Source organism: Rhipicephalus microplus, unplaced genomic scaffold (assembly GCF_043290135.1).
Source record: "Rhipicephalus microplus isolate Deutch F79 unplaced genomic scaffold, USDA_Rmic scaffold_56, whole genome shotgun sequence".
NCBI lineage: Eukaryota > Metazoa > Arthropoda > Arachnida > Ixodida > Ixodidae > Rhipicephalus > Rhipicephalus microplus.
The window spans coordinates 787,644-811,435 of NW_027464629.1; the positions used below are offsets into that span (position 1 = coordinate 787,644).

Here is a 23,792-nt window from a genome sequence, read left to right on the forward strand (position 1 = left end):
GCTCTGCGCCTACTATCGCCGTTTTATTGAAAACTTCTCTAAGGTTGCGGAGCCTCTCATCAGACTTACGCGTGACGACACCCCATTTCAGTGGACTGACGAACAAGCGACTGCCTTTGCGGAACTGCAACATCGATTGTGTTCCCCTCCTTTACTCGGTCATTTCGATGAGGACGCTGACACAGAGGTGCGCACTGACGCAAGCAACATTGGTCTCGGAGCTATCCTGCTGCAAACACAAGATGGGATTGAACGTGTGATTGCCTACGCGAGCCGCACTCTATCACGTGCCGAAACGAACGATTCAACGTCAGAGAAGGAATGTCTCGCCGTAATATGGGCGATTACAAAGTTCAGGCCTTATCTATATGGGCGCCCATTCAAAGTTGTGAGTGATCACCACGCTTTATGTTGGTTGGCTAACCTCCGAGACCCCTCTGGGCGATTAGCACGATGGAGTCTGCGACTTCAGGAGTTCGATGTCACCGTTGTATACAAGTCGGGTAGAAAGCATGAAGACGCCGACACGCTATCACGAGCACCTCTGGAGTCCGACCATACAGCTGTAGAAGACGACAGCACCTTCCTGGGGACTCTCAGTGGGGCGGACCTCCTCAGTAAGCAACGAGCGGACCCCGAGTTAAGACCCATCATCGATCATTTAGAAGGCAGCACCGCGTCTGTTCCTCGTCCCCTTTCCCGTACGTTGCCGTCATTTTGCTTACGACACGATATATTATACAAGAAAAACACTGGTGTTGGCAGCAGATCTTATCTTCTAGTCGTCCCTCATGACCTTCGTGATGACATCCTATTAGCCTGCCACGATGAGCCGACATCCGGCCACCTGGGATACTCACGGACACTCGACCGGGTTCGAAAGCTATATTTCTGGCCAAAACTCGCAGCTTGTGTCAAACGCTACGTGAAAGGATGCCGCGAATGTCAGCGTCGCAAGTCACCACCTGTGAAGCCTGCAGGCCTCTTACAACCCATCGATCCACCGCGTACGCCGTTTGACCAAGTTGGGATGGACCTTCTTGGACCGTTTCCTATGTCTCACTCCGGAAACAAGTGGATCATCGTCGCAACTGATTACTTGACGCGTTATGCTGAAACGAAGCCATTGCCACGTGGTACAGCATCTGAAGTCGCCCAGTTTTTCATGCACCACATTGTGCTTCGTCACGGTGCCCCGTCATTCATCATCACTGACCGAGGGACAGCGTTTACGGCAAAACTGTTGGACGACATCTTCAAGCTCAGTTACACGAACCACCGCAAGACAACCGCATACCACCCCCAGAGTAACGGCTTAACAGAAAGGCTGAACAAAACGCTGGCGGACATGATTTCTATGTACGTGGATGTGCAGCATAAAACGTGGGACGAAATCCTGTCATACGTAACGTTTGCGTACAACACCGCAACCCAGGAAACGACAAGGTTCGCACCCTTCCGCCTCGTTTACGGTAGAGACGTGCAAACCATGCTAGACGCTATGATTCCTTGTGACATCGACCAGCACGAGCTACTAACTCCCGATGTCGACGATTACATTCAGCGTGCAGAGGAAGCACGTCAATTAGCTCGCGTGCACATAAGATCGCAGCAATGTGAAGACGCCCGAAGGTACAATATCCACCACCGACAAGTCTCCTACCAACCTGGCGACCAAGTGTGGGTTTGGACTCCTGTTAGACGGCGAGGTCTGAGCGAAAAACTCCTGAGCAAGTACTTCGGACCCTACAAAGTATTACGGCGGTTGAACGAGGTCAATTATGAAGTTATTTCAGACGGAGGCTCGGCAACGACACAGCGCCGCTCACCACGAACAGAGATTGTGCATGTCGTCCGCCTAAAACCTTATATTACGCGGTGATACTCGTCTTATTATGCCCGGGCAGCAAACATTTTCGTTTTTTTTACATTGCCCGTTGGGTCTCGAACGAACTGTGAACTCTGTTAATGGTTTTTTTTCTCTTAATACCAACTTCAGACAATTTTTTTTTGCACTTGCATATGCTCTGTGCACTATAGCTACCGTTTCTCGTTTTTTTCCCCCTTACCGACCCTGCTGTCCCCTTGTGTATGAGCATCGGGTCGATGCTCTAATTGGAGGGGGAATAATGCCACCTAGAGTTGTGAGCCGGCAAGCCCTAGCGAGCCGAAAAGGGCAAGGAGAACGAAGAAGAAGTGTGGTTAGCTCGTTTCGAAGATACACGCTCGTGTCTTTCTGCCCCGCTGTTCCTGTTCCTTCTCTACGGCTCTTGGTACGTGACAATATATATATGAATGAAAAGAAGACACACGTCGAAAAACGGAAAGGTTTCTTTACGTTTCGGCCGTGGGACCGGCCTTCGTCAGAATAGGGAGTTTTAGTTTGTACGTATACTTCTTTACGTTACCGTGTTACCGGATACCGGATAGAATCTGCGCATGCGCGAGTCTTTACGGAACGTGAACCTTTACGCAACGTAAACTACTCGCCGGATAGGCTTTACGTTCACGGCCCGGAGCAAGCCACCGAGTTAAGACAAGCCGAAGCAGAAGCGCCAACGGCGAACACGTTGTCTTGTAGCTCTGCAGTCATCAGCAGAATCGATGTCTGGGCGCAAGCGATTCAGTCTCAGTGATGACATCGCTCTGGTAAAGGAGGTATTGTATGTAAATCCTTTCCTTGACCCTGCGAGGTGGCTGAAGATAGCCGATCGGCTGTCCGAGGTGCTCGGCAGGTACTTCAACATTCGCAGTGTCAGGGAAAGGCTTAACTTAATCCTTCTGCGTTTTTTGCGAGACCAGAAGAAGAAAATTAAGAGGTAAGTGCGTCTCGTATTGAACTTTGTTATGTACTGTTCTTTCCAATTAATTGACAAAAATTGTGATTACTGGCTCCGCAATAGCTCCGGTACAGAAGAGGAGCAGTCCGAGCTGGAGGACTTGCTGCAGCAAGCGGCTGACATAGCGCGCGAGTGCGGCTACACGCCACTGCCGTCAACCGCACGACAGCTCGCCCAACGCGACGGAATTAAAAAAAGAGCCCCAGGAAACTCGGTCGCCCGCCCGCCAGCGAAACGTCGCGTCGACAACAGGGAAGATGATGCCCTGGCGGCCTACGCGGAGTTCACAGCGGGGGACGGTGTTGAGCCTGGTAAGAAATGTGCTGATTTCGCAATTCTTACTCGTACTTAACTGATAGCGAGCCGTACACTTGGCCTGCATTAAATTTACAGGTGGTATCATTTGATCAATTGCATGATACTACAGTGCTTCACCGGTTGAGTAAGTTAAGAAGAGAGTATAACAAACTGGACAAATATTTGTAAACGTTTGCTTTCTGCACTATCATAGCAGGCACAACCTCTGGAAGTTTTCTGTGTGAAATCTGAAGGCAGCAGCCATGCTTGCAGCACACTTTGCGGCCTGTTGTATGACTTAGTTAGGTGCTACCTGTGTGGCACTGTGGTATATTTTACCAGATAGGTGGAGACAGAGATATAGCAATGTTTAATAAGATTCCCGGAAATGTTTGCTTGGTTGCCTAACTTGCTACTTCTGGTGTCAGGTGATTACCGCGATGTAAAAAAGGATCACATGTGCAAAAAGATATGTCTACTCACAAACACACACATGCTCAGAAAAGAGTCATGCAGAGAACCTTGAACATGAGTTATATCAAGTGGCAAAATTGACAATGCTATAGACATGACATGCAGTCTGCTTGCACAACATGGGCAAATTGGAATATCTTCCTGCAAGCCTTCATCCTGCAGTAGATATGAAATTCTTATGAATACGCAATTGTTTTCTATGTTACATAATCATTTCAACAGTTACATAACATTTTACTACGTCAGAGCTTGAACTATTCTGCCAAAGGTTGAGGAATAGCTGTCTCACCAAAGAGGGCTGTGATATGCCATTTAGTGTCTAGCAAAGATTAGAACAACTTGTGCGATTCAATGTCAGACAGATTGTTGGGCTGAGGTACTGGCTAGATTTAAGGATCGAGCAACATGTGAATGTGACAAATTTTTTTTCAAGGAATTAGGTGACACTTTTGCCTTCAACAGCTTTGCACAAGGCTGAAATAGACTATTTGAAGTGTACCTGAAATAATTGTCTAGCTGGAGTTTGTAGATGTTTTTTTAACATGGTTCTCCAGTTTTCTATAATTATTCTTATTTATGTGTAACCTACTCATTATCTATAAGTACTTGTATTCCCTCTCTTTTGTTTCTTGTTCCTTGGTTTAGAGCCCTTATGTTATAACAAATCAAATTTCTGCTGGCTATATTAAGTAGAGCTTAATAAAAATTTATGTTTTCTTCCTGACCAGCAGATGGTGCAAGCACGTCACAGGCGCAGACACTACTTAATTCACTGTATGAGCCGGAGAACATAGAGATTCACATGGATCTGCCTGACTGTGGTGAGTGAAAATACACTGAGAAACACTAAAAGTTTTTCATTACACACGTGCTGAATACCCTGTTGCATAAACTAGTGGATGCTGTAGCACGCATAATTGGGATAGTTGGTGTTATTCATTTTAAGACTGGAAAATGCACGTACGCGAACACACGGAAGAAATGGCAACACCATGGACCCCTTAAAATAGTCCTAAATAGTCATTTCCAGTCAGGTGAGCCTCTCAGCATGGCCCGAAATTACTTTCCATTATTTTTCTCTTGTCTCCTACCTGTCACTTTTAGCCTTGCAGTGGGTTTTTGAAGCTACTAAGGCGGCAATAGGGGCTGGTTGATAGCTTGTGCATCACCCTGTGTTGTTTGTCAGTTTTTTGGTCCATGTTATACCTGGGAGATCATAGAAAATAAGGTTTTTCAAGTAATTGCACTGGCACTATTGAGCCCTAGCCTCTAGCATGTAAATAAGGCACTAGGAAGAGCCTGTATTTCTCATCAAAAGAGCTGCTGCATGAGAGGAGTTATTGCCGATGTGTATTGGAAAGGAAAGCTGGGTTCAAACTCAAAGCACACAGCACAGCTCTTATGTTGGTTCACTTGTGATGTACAGAACTCGAAGACAACCCGACGGCCCCATGCCCAGCACCTGACCGCATCCCAACTGCTGCACCCAGTCGGGCTCAAACCCCAACATCTAGCCCTTCAGATGTTGCTGCTGCAGGTTTGTAATCCCTAGTTTTGTTGGTGCATGCCTACAGACTCAAATGATTTTCGTCATTAGTGCTTTCAACATCAACAAAAGCAACTTTAGGTGCAGCTATTGAGTCTAGGAAATCATTCAAGATGGCCTGAAAAATTCTATTTTGTGCTATGAAAGAAATACAGGGTCAGATTTTAGCGGTTGCTAACATTTGCACCAAGTATTTCATTAAATTAATATGAGCTCAGCGAAGGACATTCTTTTGTTTTTCAGTACAATATTTTTGTCCTATGCAATAATAAATTAATAAGAGAAAAAGTACCTAATAAGTGTAAGTAGTTTCAGTATGTTCAAAACTAGTTGCATAGTTTCATCATGGATCCACTCCTTTTAGTTGCCCTTGCTGCTTTTCTATCTTTTCTTTGTCTCCCTGAGAATAAGTCTGGTTTATGTGCATTAGACTCAAGTAGCAGCCTCCTTCTGAACTTGTTTACTTGTGATCTCTTGGACTACCAGGCAATGCAACTGTGCATGGGAGCCCCCCTGATTCCCACACTGGTGAAACCAGACGGGTGGCCAACACTCGTGTGCCTCTGCAAGGTGTGTAAAAAAAAAGAAAGCTTGGTCATATCAGTGTATCTTGTATTTTGCCTAGTAGAAAACAAGAGTATCATTCAAAATGCAGGTACGCAATTGTAAATGAAGATGCTTGCTATTGAAGGCAAGAGTAAAAAAAAGCACTTTAATTGTGTAGTAAATCTTTCTTTGGGAAAGCTTATTTCTCTGTCCCCTAAAATATCCGAGTATATGGCTTTATCGCATCTTTAGTCTTGGCCAGGAAAGGAGACATGGGCTAACTGGTGCCTCATGTGTCCTTTTATGTTAGGCAAATTTATGACGTGGCATGTGCTTAGGTGTGCCATTGTCTGGGTGCTGTTGTGACCTTCAATAGATCCACACTCTCAGGGACATGTGGCCACTCTCACTGTGAGAAATGTTTGAGCACACGTAATCATCTTCCAGTCGGTTGCAATAATGTGAACTTGCAGTGAAGTCAAGGTGGCAATAAAAGGTGCTACTTTTTAGTGCAGTGAAGTGTTGCATATTACGATTGATATGAAGCATTTGCTGCACTAGGAGACTATGGAACTATTCCAGTAAATATTCCAGAACTAAATTGTTAATAAAAATGTCATCACCTTTACTCCGCTGCCAGAAAATATATAATGTGTGTAGCCAGAGAGCCTTTGCATTAACTTTAAAGAGCCATAGACATAGAGTAGGTCATCTTTGTTTTAAGATTAATTTTTGGAAATTTGTGCATGATTTTTTAGCACAAGTCCATGCAGCTTTATGAGTAATACAGAACAAGCTCCTTAATTTGACCTCAATGAATTATTAAGAAAATTGGATGACTCGGGAGTTCTTTCTGGCCCCGGCCAGTATTTGTATAGTTTATTGCCATCAAACCTGTTGATTCGGTTACATTTGGTTCCAACGTGGGTAATATGAATGATCCGCGAAGCCCACCAAGCATGAGGGGCCACATCCCCACAGCGGATGTGGCCGCAAACTGCCTGAGAGAGAGAGAGTAGCGAGAGTTGTTGACTTATGACTTGTTTTAGTATATAGCAGAATTCTTTATAATGAAAACAATAGTTCAATACCGAGGACCGCTTTAGGCAACAGCGTATTTCTGTGCAAGCCACTGGGACCGAGGCTACAAACTTGGTCAAAGCGAAGTGAGGTTAGGGAACGCGCTTGCCAGCAAGTGTACTTTGCGGCGAGTGACACTAAACTTGCTCGTGTGACAACGCGCAAATGACACTCGCAGCTAAGTGTACTCGCTCGAAGTGCACTTATATTGCCAGGTGTGATAGAGGTATAAGAGGCATTTCTTCATTTTCTTGATACTATTGATAATTCAAGATTAAATAACTAAAACATTTTTGTGGTCCTGTCCTGACTTAACGAGCTTTTAATGTATCAGAAATCGGACAGAATCAGCCAGTTAAAAAAAAGGGGGGGGGTTGAAATGTATTGCATAAATTCGAATGACTCAGTTACTGATTGCCCTTTCAGAATTGCCAGTTGATTCCCAGCAGCGCAGGGCTCAAAGTAGCCCATGCTCACCGTTGACTGCTGCGACTCGCACTTCAACTCCAGTGCGCCCCCGAGCCACTCCAATCAGAGGTATGCATGTAGGCAGCTGTAAGTGCACCAACACCGATTTTCAAAGCTGGGTTTACTCTCTTATACAAATCTCCTGTGTACAGACACGTCTCTGAGCGAATATAAAGGTCCGGAAGTGCTGCTAAGACTTGAATGGTAGATGCATGACGTTAGGCTACACTATCAATTCTGGTGACTTCACACACCCAAATGAACACATGTGATGTCAGATAACAAAGCATACAAAATTGCTGCTTACATGTTGCTTTTCCTGTCACTTCTCTTCGCTGTTAGATTGCAGTAGTTCATCATACCTTTCAATCGAGCAAAGTAAAACATGGCTTCTGTCATTGTGTGTGCATTCTAACATCGTCTAAATTGATCACAAGGCAAGGAAATAATTTTATTGTGATTTGTTGTTATGACAGCAACATTTTGCCCTGTATAAACTTTCAGTAGCAAAACAGGCCGCAATAGATACAAGTTCCATAGATTCGTTCACTATTGGGTGCTACAATAAGTGTGCAACAACTGGATGCCAGCCAGAACAATACTTGGTCCTTCTTTGACCCATATGTGTATAGCAATAGATGATGGAACGGTTGTGTAATGTCACCATATCACCATATCTAGCGTGAGCATGTCGCCAACTCATGTGGCTACAGTGTGTCTTGACGTCAGTATACAGTATATGAAACAGAACCAGCTTTGTAAAAACGTGTTGCATTTGCTTTTTAAAGTGTAGTCAAGTGTATAAGTGAACTTTCTTGGTTTTGAGGGTTTGACCTTTCATTTGATGCATAGAAACAACTTATAAGATTTCTCCCAATACTTTTTGAAGTAATCGCAACATTTTGTAGCAAGCAATTTCGTGTGTACAGAGGCACCTTGACTATTATTACAGTATTTACCTGCCTGTGTTTAATAATTCTAGTGTTTTAGAATACAGTACAGTAGACCCTCGTTAAATGGAATGTGAAGAGACTAGAAAATGTTTTCCATTTAACAGTAGCTCCGAGATAAAAAAAGTGGAGAATCTAAGTACGAAAGCAACCGTGTTGAATGAAGTTGTTTCATTTAAGCAACAATTTCCTTTAATTGATTTCAGTTTACTGAGAGTCTACTGTGTTAAAAAGAACCATGTGTGCTCAGTAGAATATCATGGTGCTTTGTAAACTGTTGCACTTGCTCATTCATTTGAATCAAGACAGTTAACTATTCCTTGTAAATTTGTGCAGGTCCACAGCGGTACGCTGAGGCAACATATGCCCTCATTGAGGCCCGCTGTGATCGGGACACTGCAATCGAGAACCGTCGCCTCCAACTTGAACAAGACCGCCTCCACTTTGAACAGGACCGCCTCCGGTTCGAGATAAAGCGCCATGAGGAGAAAATGAAGCTGAGAGAAATGGAGCTTCAACAGAGGCACGCGGCGCAGGAGGCAAAATTCAGGCTAAGGGAGCTTGAGCTAGAGGCGCTAGCTGAGGAGCGCAGGCAAAACAGGGGCTATCAAGAAGCGCAGGTTCAAATCATAAAGTCATTCATAAATAAGTAGATGTATCTGTTTAAACCTCCATGTAACTAAGTGCGACAAAACTATGTACTTATTCGGGGCCATGACAAGGTCACCTTCCGTACTGCTGTTCTCAGCTTAAAATTGTAGAGCGTCTATTGTGCCTGTAAATGTATGAAAAACAGACATTAAAAAATAATATCTCATTGCTAAGTGAGCTATAGAAGTCTCCAGCTATAAACTCCGCCCACTACCAGCTACCGTTATGTTGCCATGGGGTGTGGGACGTCATGTGTTTCATGCAGGAGATCTGTTTTCTCCCGAACTTTAGCCAGTGCAAATTCTTCAGTTTTTCAATTCCAAGGCATACAAAAGTTAAAGTAGCTCCATTGTGCCCCACCTGACCATGAAACAGTTGTTGGGCGGAGGAGATACGCTCACAAAGCAAGTGTCTTATTATGTCATGGTTCACATGTACTGTTGTGAGGCTACCCGGCCACATGCGTGTTTATAACGATCCTCATTATAAATTGAGTGTTCAGCCAAATGTGCTGAAATTTCACCAGCTCATTTGTCAACAGCAAAGGACCAACTTTTATAATACAGATTATGAAAATTACTTGTCATGGCTCCTTGGAATGAACATTAAAGAGATACAATGACTTGGTTTTAGGTTGACAAACTGCACCTTGAGAACTCTAACCCCATGTTTCACAGTTGGAAATTAATTATTTGTGGAGAAAATTAAGGGTGAAGTTTCATTTTTATTTAGCACCTGAATGTCCGTGCGCTTTATAAAAAAATCGATAAAGGAAGGCAATACACTAAACATCTGCTAGTGCCAGTGGTCAAAACATGTAGTTTTAGCGTTTGTCAAGTCATCTTCCGTGCAACAGAGATCAGCCACTACAGTTGAAGGGGAATATTTCCATTTTTCAAAATTTTGGAAAGAGTTGAAGTAGAAAAAAAATGCAGTGTGGTAATCTAATACAGAAGTCATAAAATCACTTGAATAGCACTGCAGAGGGTTTCGCTATAGAAGTACCAACTCTTATGCGAAGAACCTTCAATGCGATGATTTGTATCGGTGATGTTTCGTACTTTGTTACATGGAGGTTTATGCATATTTTATGAACAATTTTATGGTTGTACGAAACTGCAACAGCTGCTTTTGATGATGCTTTGCTGTTAGCTGTTTAACAAGCTCTGCCAATAGCGCCTCCCGTTTGCCACTTGCTGTTGCCAATACATTGCCCCTCTGTCTCACATAAGGCCAGTGGAAAATGTACGAGGTCTGTTAGAAATGTATCCGACGCCCCCCCCCCCCCTTTTTTGCTAGCACTTCATGAATTTCGAACAAGCGCGCTTGCATTAGCCGATTTTGAACCTTCGTGTGCGCGTGTGAATTTTTCCCGCCTGGCAATTTCGTCAGTCGCTGGGATGCAGTGTTTGAGTGAGGTATGCACAGTGCTCTCATTGGTTTTTCATTGCAAGGAAAAGGAGGGAGCGACTGGAGCAGTGGTAGAATGCTCCCAGCAATGGCATCACCTCTAAGAGCAGTCTCTAGAGTCCCAAGGGGACTACTTTGAGGGTGTTTAGGTTTACGATGCTCCAATAATGCCCGTTTTTGCTGTTCCACCAAAGTTTGGATACTTTTCTAACCGACCTCGTATGATGCCTGCAGGTGCATATATGCTTTTATTGAGTTACAGCCTCCTATTTATTGTTGAATTTGTTGTTTCCCTAATTTTGTTTCAGGCTGAGACATTTTAGCTATGGGGCACAAGCTCGAGATTCATATGTTGCCTCTTTCTCTCACTTTATGGTTCAAAGGATACAACTATCAGAAGGGTTGACAGGCGGGCTAGTTGGTACTAATTCATAATGAAAAAATTGGAAGCGCCAACCAACGGGACAACAGGCTTGTTTGTCTCTTCTCTTGTGTCTCGTTGGTTCAATTCATAATGAGAAAATTGGAAGCGCAAACCAACGGGACAACGGGCTTGTTTGTCTCTTCTCTTGTGTCCCGTTGGTTTGCGCTTCCAATTTTTTCATTATGGAGACAACTTTATCGAATGTCTATCAAGGTTTAATGAAATATCGCCTTGGTCTCGCACGGGGAAACGTCAAAGCTTTGCCTCAAAGCTGCCTCGTGAGCTTGCTGGACTGCTCACATTTAGATGCGAAAGTTTGAGATATGCAGAGCAGTAGCCAACCTCAATGAAAGGGTCTCCAGAGTAGCTGCAAGCATTCTGGCAACATAACTACAACCCTATAACATGTGTTAGAGTGTTGCACGTCCTTTCTGGTACGAATTTTACTTGTCGTCCTGATAGTTGTTCGAATATATCTATCTTAGACGGACTGGATTAGGGAAGTTGTTCATGTAGAGCTACCCCCAGAAAAAGGCCTGTCTGCTGTTTTCTTTGGGACTAAGCAGTGGGAATATTCTTCTTGTGTTAACATATGCTTTTGTTTTTCTCATTATAGCTAGTGATCCTATCCTTATGCATGAGGTATGTTCCTTATTGTACGAGAGGCATGTCCATGTTCAGCGCAGCATGTCTCTGGCCATCAAGTGTGTAGTCTCGTTTTTATTTGGGAGGATATCACGTTCTGTGGTGATGTGAGTGGGGAAGTACAAGATGGTCGAGCTCACGTTTGGAGCTCTGCCCGCTTTTGCCAGAATGTCCAAGGCTTCCTTGGGAATCGTGCTTTTAGCGTAGTTTTTTTATTGCTGTTTCGGATTTGCATCAGACAACTTCGCATACCTAATTTTTTAGGGCCAGTGGAATATTGTTGCAATATAGGGAACGAAGAAGCTTGCTCAGATTGAAAGCAGATGACGCGACTCGTCACTCCCTGGACAACTGCTGAAATTATTGTCAATATACCAACTATGCACTCAAGTGCCTCAACACTCTTCCCGCAACATTTGGTGGATGTGCTGAGTACCACGATGGAGCTTTGCAGTTAACGTCATGTGCTTGCTGCCACCCTGGATAACCGACAGCCAATGTCTTAGTCAGCAACAATGGCAAACCAAGCGTCAACGGTTATGCCAGTCGCAACCACCTGCTGCTCGATGATCATACCTTCTCGCCCTACACGCCGAACCAGATCACTATCGTCAACCAGATCAATTTCTCGCCAAAATCTTACCACTCCCCGTCTTCGCCAGGTCATCGGACACGTTCGCCGCTCATGCACCACTCTTTGTCCCCATCCACTCCTACATCCACTCCTGCATCTGACCATGACCACAAGGTAGAAGACGCCCCCCACTGCGACTTACCTCCCCTCCGAGAGGGAGGGGAGGTAAGTCTAGCTCGAGCTGCGTGAAGATTAGAACAAGCTCACGCGCCTGGCGGTTTTGGCGTGGCAGCCACCGCAGCTCCACTTCGGCAATCGAATAAAGCAGAGAATTTGACACGACCACGTTGACCGCAGTGCCGTCTTCCTCTCTCGCTACAGGTGGATTGCCATTGTGACAGATTATGCAGCAAGATACGCCATTGCACAAGCAATGCTGACCAGCTGTGCAGCAGATGTTGTGGACTTTCTACTCCCCTATGTTACTCTACACCACAGCACCCTTCGACAGTTACTAACGGATCGTGGCCGTGACTTATTGTCAAAGGTCGACGATGGCCCTTTCCGCTTTTGAGCTTCTGAACACAAGATTGCTACGGCATACCACCATCAAAGGAAGGGGCTCACTGAGCGACTAAACCACACTCCTATTTTACATGCTGGGCATGTACAATTCCGACAATCCCCATCATTTTGTCCACCGCTTTACTGTACAATCATTTTGCTTACAATTCGTCCTGTTACGAAACCGCTCGATTTTCCCCATTCTTTTTTTGTATGGCTGCAGCCCCGTCTTGCCGTTCGACACATTCCTAGCATCTGGTGTTATATTCTCAACGACCAATTACGCCCACGATGCTATCACTTCGGCCAACCATGCCAGAGAGGTCGCTCGTCAAGACCTCGCAACGTCGCAACCTTCTCAAAAGCGATGCTACGATCATCAGCACAAAGACACAATTGCCTCTTGGTTCTCTTGTACTGCTCTGGACGCGCCCCTGCCATGTTAGCTCGGCGGAAAAACTGCTCTCTTGTCATTCTGCTCCGTAGAAGACCTTACGCCAATTTTGTGACATGGTATACGAAATAGCACCAGCTGACGTGTTTTTGCTACGTCACGTCGATAGTGACGTTCGTGTCGCCAGGCTCAAACCATATATACTTCGCCTTAACTAATGCTCCATGATTTGTACCGGGATGGAGCTACGCTTGCCGGGAGGATGATGTTGCACTAAAAAGAATGAGAAAGCTCGCTTAGATTGCAGGAAATTGACCTGACTGATCACACCCTGCGCAATCACTACTAATACTGTCAAAACACCAACTCTGCACTCGTGTGCATGTTTTTTTCCTGCAACAATATGGCTACTTCATCTGCTATTTCCAAATGTTCCATGCGTATGCTGCATGTAATTTCAGCTTTGAAACCTGTCTATTCTTACGGCAGTGTAATTGTGACCCTTGTCACTATTACAATACTCGGTCACGTCAACAAGCTTGCAAAAAACAAATCAAAGCCTCTGCTTTGGCCTTTCATCGGCCTCTGTTGTAGTCGAGGTGCACGTGTCCATGAATATTAGCCACTGCAACGATGTTTCCAATTTTTGTTGAGATATAAGTTTTCTGGCCATGCTGGTGGTAAATTGTGCCAAGTTTGTTCATAATTTGTTTTCTTATGGTAGTGCTTGACACGCATTCAAGCTGCGAAATGCATTGTGCTTTGTCTATTTTTTAAGGTGTTGTGAATACCCAGCTTGGTCAAAAGCTAGATGAAATTTTTTGGCTGTGCAGAAAGTGTCTTCATTGCAGGGGCTATCATGATATATTATTGTGATACTAGATGTACCTGAAATTTGTTACATGTACTTAAGATCTTGAATGTCCCCGAGCACTTCTCAATAAATCTAGTCGGTTAATTATGTGATAGACAATACACTCAAGTATATTTACATTGCTTAGCCGGCTCTTGTTCAGATGTTGCCTCTTGCTTTCACTTTGCAGATCAAAGTTTCTGGCTGGGCTAAAATAGTTTTCATTTTGTGGTCTCATGTGATACATTCTGTGATGCTTGTTGTACCTGAAATTTTACAAAGTTGCTTTGAAAACCTTGAGTGCCCCAGCGGAGTAGTGACTTTAGTAATGAAATATGTGAAACAAAATAAAACCAAATATTTTTTCACCAGGTTTATGTCACAATTTCATGCACACTTTGCGACTTTGAGTGAGCAATGAGTCTCTACCCTATGCCGTGATTTTTCTACTCCAGACTACTGTATGCTATTTCAAAACATCGACACTGGGTGAGATACTGAACAATCCTTCATTTTCACACAGCTGCAGAAACCTGCATAAAGTATACACATCTTTCAGCACCAAACAGATATACATCTATGCAACTGCAAACATCCCATCAAATTATACATCAATGTAACCACAAATCCTAAAAATGCATAACCTAAAAGGCACAAAGTATTTTAAGGGCCTTTTTGTGAGTGTTGGGTATGCGTGAACAAGATATGCTGAAACAGACATAACAGAAGTCTTCAAAGTCGTGTACGAAGTTCCATCAGAAGCACTCAACAAGCATAATTAAGTGTGCCATCGGTGTGAAACTCTGCGTGGTGCGTAACTTTGATTGGGTGTCTCATTTTTGGCACTCGCTATTTCGCAGACTTAGCACAAGCAATCTTCGCAAAATATTTGACCATTATTGTCCAGCTATGTGCATCAAAATGGATATATATATCTGCATACTTTGCAAAATGGGCATAAAAGTTTGCTCATAATACATTTAAGGTGTGTAACAAATAAATAAAAATAGGTTTAGAGCACGAGCATCGGCAGAGGATGCTGCTACAGGTAGTTTCACTCCTTCCACAAAGCAAGGTGTCTGGCTTTCATCCCCGTATTTTCATTACATCGTGGTTCATAAAAAAAGTTGGAGATTTTTAGGAGTGGAGCGACCCGATACCACCATGATTACCTTGTCATGTGCATACGCACACACACACACACACATGTAGTTCACCAAACTTAATCGCGGCCTTCAACAGACCATCCTACAATAGACTGTTTTGTTGTTCAATAGGTTCTGTTGGCACAACGAGCAAGTTTTATTTTTGGAATGTCAGAGGCGTCTTCTAAACACTCCTTGAAGAACTGACACCACTAGAGAACAACTGCACTTAAACCAGAATACATAACACCTAAAAAGACAGAAGATAACAGTGTAGAAATAATCACCTCTTCATCTGAAGATAAGTCATGAAGAAAGGCATAAGCTACAAGCCTAGTGTCAGACAGTTGTGCACTACTTTGTTTTTAACATACTGTTATGTGCAGAGAGAAGGGATGACACAGGAGCTGATCTCGTCAAGGTAAATTATGAAGAAGATGCCTAAAGCGAAGCGCAGCAGCCAATAAAGGGTACCTTAGTCATTGGTGTCTAGCGGCTCAAAGATTTGTCATATCAGGCAACCTCCCAAAGATCGGGCTATAGGTGCCAGCACCGCACCCGCGCAAGTGTGGATAGGCGGTCGACGGCGCGCATATACAAATACTCGCAGCCACGCTTCGCTCAGTGGCTCAGGGGCTGACACTATACTGCATTTACCACATGTACGCACATGTTCTCGCACCAGTAATAACATAAAAATCTTATATGAGAGTTCAGCAGAAAGCTTTCATCGATTGATTACGTGCATGACAGTGCTGCAACAAAAGCCTGTATAATGAAACAAGCATGTTTTTTTTTACAAAAATTATTACTGCCTTCAGTCAGTCACTAACAATGACACATAAACGCTGAAGACAATGTAACAAAGATGAAATTTTCAGTTAAGTTACACGACATTACATATAAGGCATGCCGTCTGAATTATTTCCAATGCCTGGCTTCTTTAAAGCATTCTTAAATCTAAGCACACGGTTACACGCGGTAACTCTGTTTTGAGTACAGTTTAAGTACCGATGTGTCACTGCTTATGTGGTAGTAATATTCCTATGTAGCGATACCACGGCCAAATAAACACAACTAAGGCTCCTAGCACGATCAATAAACTGCAGTGCTGTAATTGTACACCTACCAACAACACCCAAATGTATGGCCTAGAGCCTCTTTTTTTTGCGACTGAGTCTCTATAGTAACACGCTGCATTTATACACTATTTATTAGTCCTCATGTTTGAGAGGATGCCCAGAGCATTTTGTGATATGCTTGAAACAGAAAGCGGCACCCACTCTGAAACCGATGTGTCACTGCTTATGTGGTAGTAATATTCCTATGTAGCGATACCACGGCCAAATAAACACAACTAAGGCTCCTAGCACGATCAATAAACTGCAGTGTTGTAATTGTACACCTACCAAAACACCTAAATGTATGGCCTAGAGCCTCTTTTTTTTGCGACTGAGTCTCTATAGTAACACGCTGCATTTATACACTATTTAATAGTCCTCATGTTTGAGAGGATGCCCAGAGCATTTTGTGATATGCTTGAAACAGAAAGCGGCACCCACTCTGAAATTGTTCTGGTGAATGGAGGGTACAACGACAATAAACGGCACTTTGGAAAGTTGCACTCGCTGATCTTATTACAACGCATAAGCATTCGAAAAATAAAATGCTCTCGTACGTCATTATAGGCATAGGTAAAACAGTTACACTCGCACTGACATGACTGGACAAACCACACTTTGAAAATTTCCAAGACCTACGCGCACATAGAAGCATGACGTGGCTAGCAGACGACGCACAGAGCAATCCACCAGGCGACGACTTTGCTCGATCTTGCGGCCAATAGATTTCTGTTGGACTCCAGCAGAATCTGACCTCTGGCACAGAGCCCGACTGCTTACACTAGTCCAAGGGCACATGAACGTTTTCTCAGCAGCAGCAGCACACCAGCAACCCACAGCCAAGAACAACAGGTGCTCAGGTCTCTGGTAGACTAAAATAGATGCCTTGGCTCATATCAGAAAACCCGATGACTGAGATGCATGGCCTGTCATCTTGCTGCTTTCCTACCTCAAGTTCTTTTTTTTCAGTTTAATTTGCTTCCCTCTCTTCTCATGCTTCAGAACTATAGCCGTGGTTTTCTCCAAGTGGGATTTCATTTATTAATTCTTTTTGCTTCTACACGCCAGTGCCAGTTTTTTGTTCACTGTCCTCCACTGTCATATCACGCCCCAAAGTGGTGGTCTAAAGGCTAAGGCACACGGCTGCTGAGCCGCAAATCGTGGATCGAAAGAAACCCGGCTACGGCGGCTGCATTTCCGATGGAGGCTGAAATGTTGTAGGCCTATGTGCTCAGATTTGGTTGCACGTTAAAGAACCCCAGGTGGTCGACATTTCTGGAGCCCTCCACTACGGCCTCTTATAATCGTATAGTGGTTTTGGGACGTGAAACCCCAAATATCAATATATCAGGGTCATATCACGGCACACACTTGAATACAATACCATAACATCATTCGACACTAGACACTAAAGAAAAAATATTAATACAGTAAATTGAAAAGAAATAAAATCAAAGCATAAGATTGCATCAGTTAAATGGAACTAAATAGTCACTTAGTGAGGGTGGCTCAAGGCCGAAGTACATAGACACCTGGCTGTCGTACAGGCAGGTGCGGCAGTTGGTGAGAAGTGTTGCGACCTTATACATCCTTCCCACTCTCTGACACGTAACTTTCAAGTTCTTGTGAAAGTCCACAAATGCGAAGTCTGCAGCCACTTTACCAAAGCCCCACTCAACAGCCTGCCGTACAGTGCTCATGCACTTGTTGAAGTGCGTCTGGTAGGGCTGCAAGCGGGCGCCTCCATAAGGCTTCAGGAACAGAGGCTTTAATGGGTAGGCCGGGTCTCCATAAATCACATATGTGTTACCCCTGGCTACCTTGACAATGTTTTCATAGAGCCTGGTGTCTTTCAGTATGCCTGCAACAAAACAAAAGGTGTCACAAGTTTTCTTATGCCAGAACTTGGCTGATGCACGAGTGTCAGTGCACAGCATTAACACAAGGTTCAGTGTCGACAGTATTTTTTGTGTCCATTTGTTGCAACATGGTTGTAAAGAATGGCAGAGAATGCCATGCTGGCTCTACACCGTGTCTTCTCCCCAGACATGCTGCATACCTGCATTTGACACCATATGCCATTTAAGCTAATCTAACAACTTTCTAGCAAAATAACTAATATTTCAGCTAAAACGTGAAAAGTTGGGAAGTTCATTACACATGGCTGCAAGTGACAAAGTTTCCTTGAAGCCAGCTCCAAGAAAGGAGGTAATTTTTCACATTGTAGGATCTTGAAGCAATATGGACAAGTTAAATTTACCAGATCATTTAAGGAACAGTATACAGTGCAATTGATTAGATTATTGTGTGACAGATGTGAAAATACTACGTGTGACTTTTTTGCATGCCATGTTACAAAGAAATGTTTAGCTTGCACTGTAATCATCAGAATATTTAACTGCACTACCATAAACCCTATAAGAAAATAATAATGAAGAACTTTTTGAATGATAATTAATGGTTTCCCAGTAATGAGCGCAAGTGGAGTGAAGAATGCTGATGCAAACATAGTACCTGTATGTGGCCTGTAATGTTGAGTTAATGTTGAAATCAGAACATTCACCTCCCAACTGTATTCCACAGTGGAGAAGTCTGGTTTCACGCTATTGCAAAATTTGGTGTACTGTGAAACGAAAACTTTGGTAGCTGGAATGGCATCTTGGCTTACATTATTGGTAGTCACTATATTTACAGATGAATTGGTTGAAAAAGATCTTGGTAGTCAATATATATACAGATGAATTGGTTGAAAAAGATTATGCAAGATCAAGTAGCTTTCTTTCTCAGCAATCTGTACTCCATGCAACTGTGTGCATGAACACCCTTTGGAATGTCACTGACCATGTGGCATCACATTTAATTGCATGAATGCAATTATTTTAAGCTGACTGTGAAGCAGTGGTCACACACAAAAAAAAATCCAGGAGTTGTACTCAGCCACACGGTCAAACATTAAGATGACTTTTAGATGAGGAGACTTATTCATCGATATTGTTGAAAAATATTTCTCAGAACTAACACAAGTGAGTGGTATATTATTAGTAATTTATTCTCAATGCATGGGGAGTGGTGGCAATCGCAGCTACCTACCTACTGCGGTTGTTTCCTTCAGCGACTGTCCTAAAACTGAAACAGTGTTCTATGTGCTTGTGCCACAGAGGCTTCCTCATGCACTAACAGTGATCTTAGCCATATCTATTCACAGGATAGCTGCCTGCCGTCTGCAAGTCAAAAATATGATCTCAGTATGCTGACATTATACTGCCCTAGAAAAATAACAATAACACTACACCAAAAGCTCACTGTTCAGCTAGGTTCTTAGCACATGAGTTATGACCTAGGTATGTTTGTGATATGACAACTTGCCATTTGACAGCTACAAGCAGAGTTTCTGCAAAGGCAAAACCTTACTCGCAGCACCCACCAGCATCATGACGCCGTCCCTTGAATGGGCCATCTAGCTGGCAAATAATTCCATTGGCGCACACAACAGCCTGATATTTATGGCAATGAAAGCGCTTGTGCCCAGAGTAGTGCTCCTGCTGGAGCTTAGACGGCCGACAAATTCGTCGTGCCGTGCCATCTATGAAGCCCCAGCAGTTCTTCAGTGGAGCACCTTTCTAGTGTACGGCCTAAAAAGAATAACAAAAGAACAGATGAAGCAGTTGCCAATAGCATTTATGCACAAGTACAGTTTTCAGATATAATCTTAGTAAAAAACATTGTCCTTGCTCTTTTATTTGACATGGACAGCCGAGACACACGAACAAACAACAAGCGTGACCAAACGAAATATTCTCACTTGCCTTCTAGCTGTTCTTGTACTGGTTTTACGCTACTGTCTCCACCACCCGCAGTGGAGGGCACTTTGCTTTTTATTCGTACCATAACAGAAAGCAGAGTTTCACGCTGTCTTTCAAAACTCTAAGGGGAATCAAAAGTTGAATCATTTCATGCCAGGCAGTGAATAAGCTAACTCAAAATAACAAATGACGTTCTTAGCAGTCGAGGAGTGCACATCACAGTGGCAGTGACAGTTACGGGGGATTGATACATAAACATGGACATTTCCCTTTTTGGACCAGGCTATATTCCAAAAAGGTAAACAGTGCCAAATATAACAATGATGTCTTTTTATTTTTGCAGTAACCATATGTGAGAAAGCAGTAGCAATTATTGTTTATGATGCTTGCTGCTTTTGTGAAGCACACTTATGAGTTTACTAGAAGCATTCATATTCATAGCTTACTCAATGATAAAAGCAGACACAGCATGAGAATGGTGCTCAAGAACAAGCTGTGCCCAGTGCTTCAGTGTTGAATCCATTACTGACAAATATTTTCACTTAACATTTCACAAAGACGCACTGCAATATACAATATAATTGAAGGGTGAATTATGCGTGCCTCTCCTAACTTACAGTTAGACTTGTGCTCCTTGAATTAAAAGGACACTAAATGCAAATGATGTTTCATGTCACAATAGAAGGCCAACAATTAGGAGTACTTAAAGCCTAAACATTATGCACAGTAGCAATTTAGTAACAAATATAAAGGTAAACGTAGAATGAGAAGCCAGCCGGAGTATTGGAGCTCACTTAGACTCACTCGAAAGATATATTTTGCTCTGGGCACTTGCTCCGATTCAGACTCGCCAAAAATTTCCCCCTCGGACTCAAAACGAGTAAGTTTTTTCTCCACTGCATTCACTTGAAATCAAACTCACCAACTTATTGCTGAGACCAACCAACACAGATGCACAGCTTGACCAGGGTCTCGATGAGCCTCAGTGTGTTGCCACATGAGTCTGCTAGCATAATATTTCCTTTCTCAGTGTCACAGCTGTTTGATGCCAATATCTCACATAATGGGTGCTCTACATTCAATCTTGTTCTTGAAACAAGTGTTACCGGTGCGGTAATATTTGTATTACATACATGGCTCCCACGGAATACCGTTATGGATGGATCCGAACAACTTTATCAAGGATTTCCGGTGAAAGAATTCGCACAAGAGGTCATTGCACTGCATTCTTGTGGTCTCATTGACCTGTTGTTTGTTGTTTTTTCGTGTGTAATTGTCTTCTTGCACAGTAAAAACAGGGTTGCAAAAGAATAAACAGGCTGCAAAAACAACACAAGCTGCCACATTTACATGTAATGTGATCGCTGGAATGTGCCCATGTTTGTCTGAGCTCAAAATTGTAGTACAGATGTATTCTTTCAGCGTGCGCGAATATATCTTTTAAACCCGCTGCGACGCGAACTGAGCATTTTAAACTTCCAGGAACGAACAGACGCATTTTAATGCATTTAACCAGCCTGAACCAAAGTCTTTACTGCAGCGTCCTGCTGTTATGCCGTAAAATCGCCAATTTAGTAGACTCGCAATGATACGAAATCGAAATCAGTAATTGAAATAAATGTGGCGTATTTCGTCGTTTCAACTTTCACGCCAGCTACTATGGATATTCCGCCAGTTTTTGGACATGTTACGACTTTGCTTCGTACAAAAAAAAGTGATATTCGCACAAAAATGATCGACTTTCATGCTTACCTGTGAAAACAGTTGCAGGTTCTGGAGGTTCATCCAGCCATGAACCGTGAGATCTGCAAGCAGGTGTCCAAAATAATATTCGATGTGAGACATTACTTTGGACACCACACTAGAGATCATGGAGCTGTGGCGGTTGAATATCGTCTCCAGGTCACAAAGTCGATTAGGATAAGCGAGGCGCCGCAGTGTCATACACAAAGCCTCGCGATCTGACACTCGGACGCGCTGCGCACTCATCACTTCGCCGGGAATGAGCAGGCTAACAATCAGGTCGTCCAAATCGCCTTTGTGGAACCTGAAGTTACGATAAAAGGTGGTTCCATCGATGGCGTCGATATCCAACACGCCGTTCTCGTGAAGGTTCCTCCGCGGCTGCGGCTGTAGCAGATCCATAATCAGTAGATCGTCGATGCACTTCCACGGTAGAGTTTGAGCCAGGAAAGGATCTTGGAGCACACTCTTTGCCATATCGACGACCACTTCTTTGCGAATGCGGCTAGCCGCTGACCGTTCAACCCGAGAGGCTTAGCCAGAGAGGCTTAAAGAATTATGCGGCGGCTCCTTATAGCCTTCTGCACGCAGCCAACTTTAATGGGTTAGGTGATTATATAGCACCAAAACACTTGATAACTTTACATGTTAAAAGTTATTATATTTGCGCCGCAGCGCTGGTTAAGTTTTATTTAAAAGAAAACGAATATGTGTGCATCCATGATCATCATCATCGCCGAACGTAAACTTTTACGAACGAACGTAAAGGTTCCCGTATGTGCAGCGAAACGCTGCTAAAACTCGGGCGCCGGTAACGCGGTAAACGTAAACCGGTAACACGGTAACGTAAAGAAGTATACGTACAAACTAAAACTCCCTACTAACTGACGAAGGCCGGTCCCACGGCCGAAACGTAAAGAAACCTTTCCGTTTTTCGACGTGTGTCTTCTTTTTATTCATCATATTTGCCGGCGTTCAACAATTTATTTCCTGCAATTATATATATATATATATATATATATATATATATATATATATATATATATATATATGCCTTCGAACAGTGGGTCGCCCTCGCCAGCGCCTTCTAGTGGGTTGCCTTTTTTTAGCAAAAAGAAGAGCAACTCGTGCAGAGAGTCGGTACCCGCATTGACTGTCGCTTATAGGATACAAACAAACAAACAGACTGTCGCTGTCAAGCGTCATCGACAAGTGTCCGCCAATAAACGTCTCAACAATTTGGTGGAGAGTGCTGGGCCCTTCTAACACCTTCGGTTAGCATTCGATGCCCTTGGAGCTTCGATCCCGTACCGTGCCTTCTACCATGCACCAAGACGCCGCGCAGCAAACGCTTCCTCCTTCACCGACGCCACGTTCCGGTGTCCCCCACATCAGCGACCCTCCGGTCTTCACCGGAGCGGATGGCACTGACGTCGAGGACTGGCTTGCTATGTACGAACGCGTCAGCGTCCCCAATCATTGGGACGAGGCAGGTAAACTCGGCAACCTGGTTTTCTGCCTCACGGGTGCGTGGTACAACAACCACGCATACGATTTCCCCATATGGTCCACTTTTAAAACCGCCGTCGTCGACGCGTTCAGCCGTCCTGCCGTTCGTAAGCTGCAAGCCGAACAGCGGTTACGTGAACGAACACAGCAGACCGGTGAGTCCTTCACAAGTTACATAGAGGACATCCTTGACTTGTGCAAGAAAGTGGACGCGAGCTTGTCAGAGGCCGACAGAATTACCCATGTTCTAAAAGGCATCACTGACGATGCCTTCACCATGCTCCTGGCCAAGAACCCTCGCACTGTGGCAGAGATCATTACACCATGCCAAAGTTACGAGGAGCTGCGACGGCAGCGCTCGATGACCCGTCGACTACCCTCACCTGACGCTGATCTCTCGGCCTTGTCAACACTTCCTGACCACACCGCCTTGCTCGCTGAAATCAAGTCAATCGTCCGTGAGGAAGTTGCCCGCCAGGTCTCTTTACTGGCCTTTGCTTCCCCGCAACGTGCTGAACAGTCGTCAAGCGCACTTCTGCCTCCCCTCCACTGAGCCATTCCGCAGAAAATCGCGGAGGTCGTTCCAGAATACCACCAGCCACCTCCAGTATCTACACCACACAGTAACGCCCAAGTTGTCGCTAGGCCACCCCCACCGATTCCTGTGACTGGCCCCCATGGTTACACCGAAACCATCGCCAGACCCCAGACCTTCGGAGAAACTGTGCCGCCTACATATACCGACGTCATCCACG

At 44.1% G+C, this 23,792-nt stretch overlaps 1 protein-coding gene and 1 pseudogene across 1 annotated transcript; one reads left to right on the top strand and one right to left on the bottom strand.

Moving 5' to 3' along the window:
- The first annotated feature begins 2,582 nt into the window (after positions 1–2,582).
- On the top strand, positions 2,583–8,854 carry LOC119161861 (uncharacterized). The gene is made up of 6 exons (XM_075884925.1): positions 2,583–2,819; positions 2,904–3,151; positions 4,343–4,432; positions 5,038–5,148; positions 7,210–7,320; positions 8,538–8,854. The coding sequence occupies exons 1-6, from the start codon at positions 2,605–2,607 to the stop codon at positions 8,852–8,854; spliced, it is 1,092 nt and encodes a 363-aa protein (XP_075741040.1). The 5' UTR covers positions 2,583–2,604.
- An 8,597-nt stretch (positions 8,855–17,451) lies between these two features.
- On the bottom strand, positions 17,452–21,952 carry LOC142788361 (uncharacterized; annotated as a pseudogene).
- Positions 21,953–23,792: the final 1,840 nt, after the last annotated feature.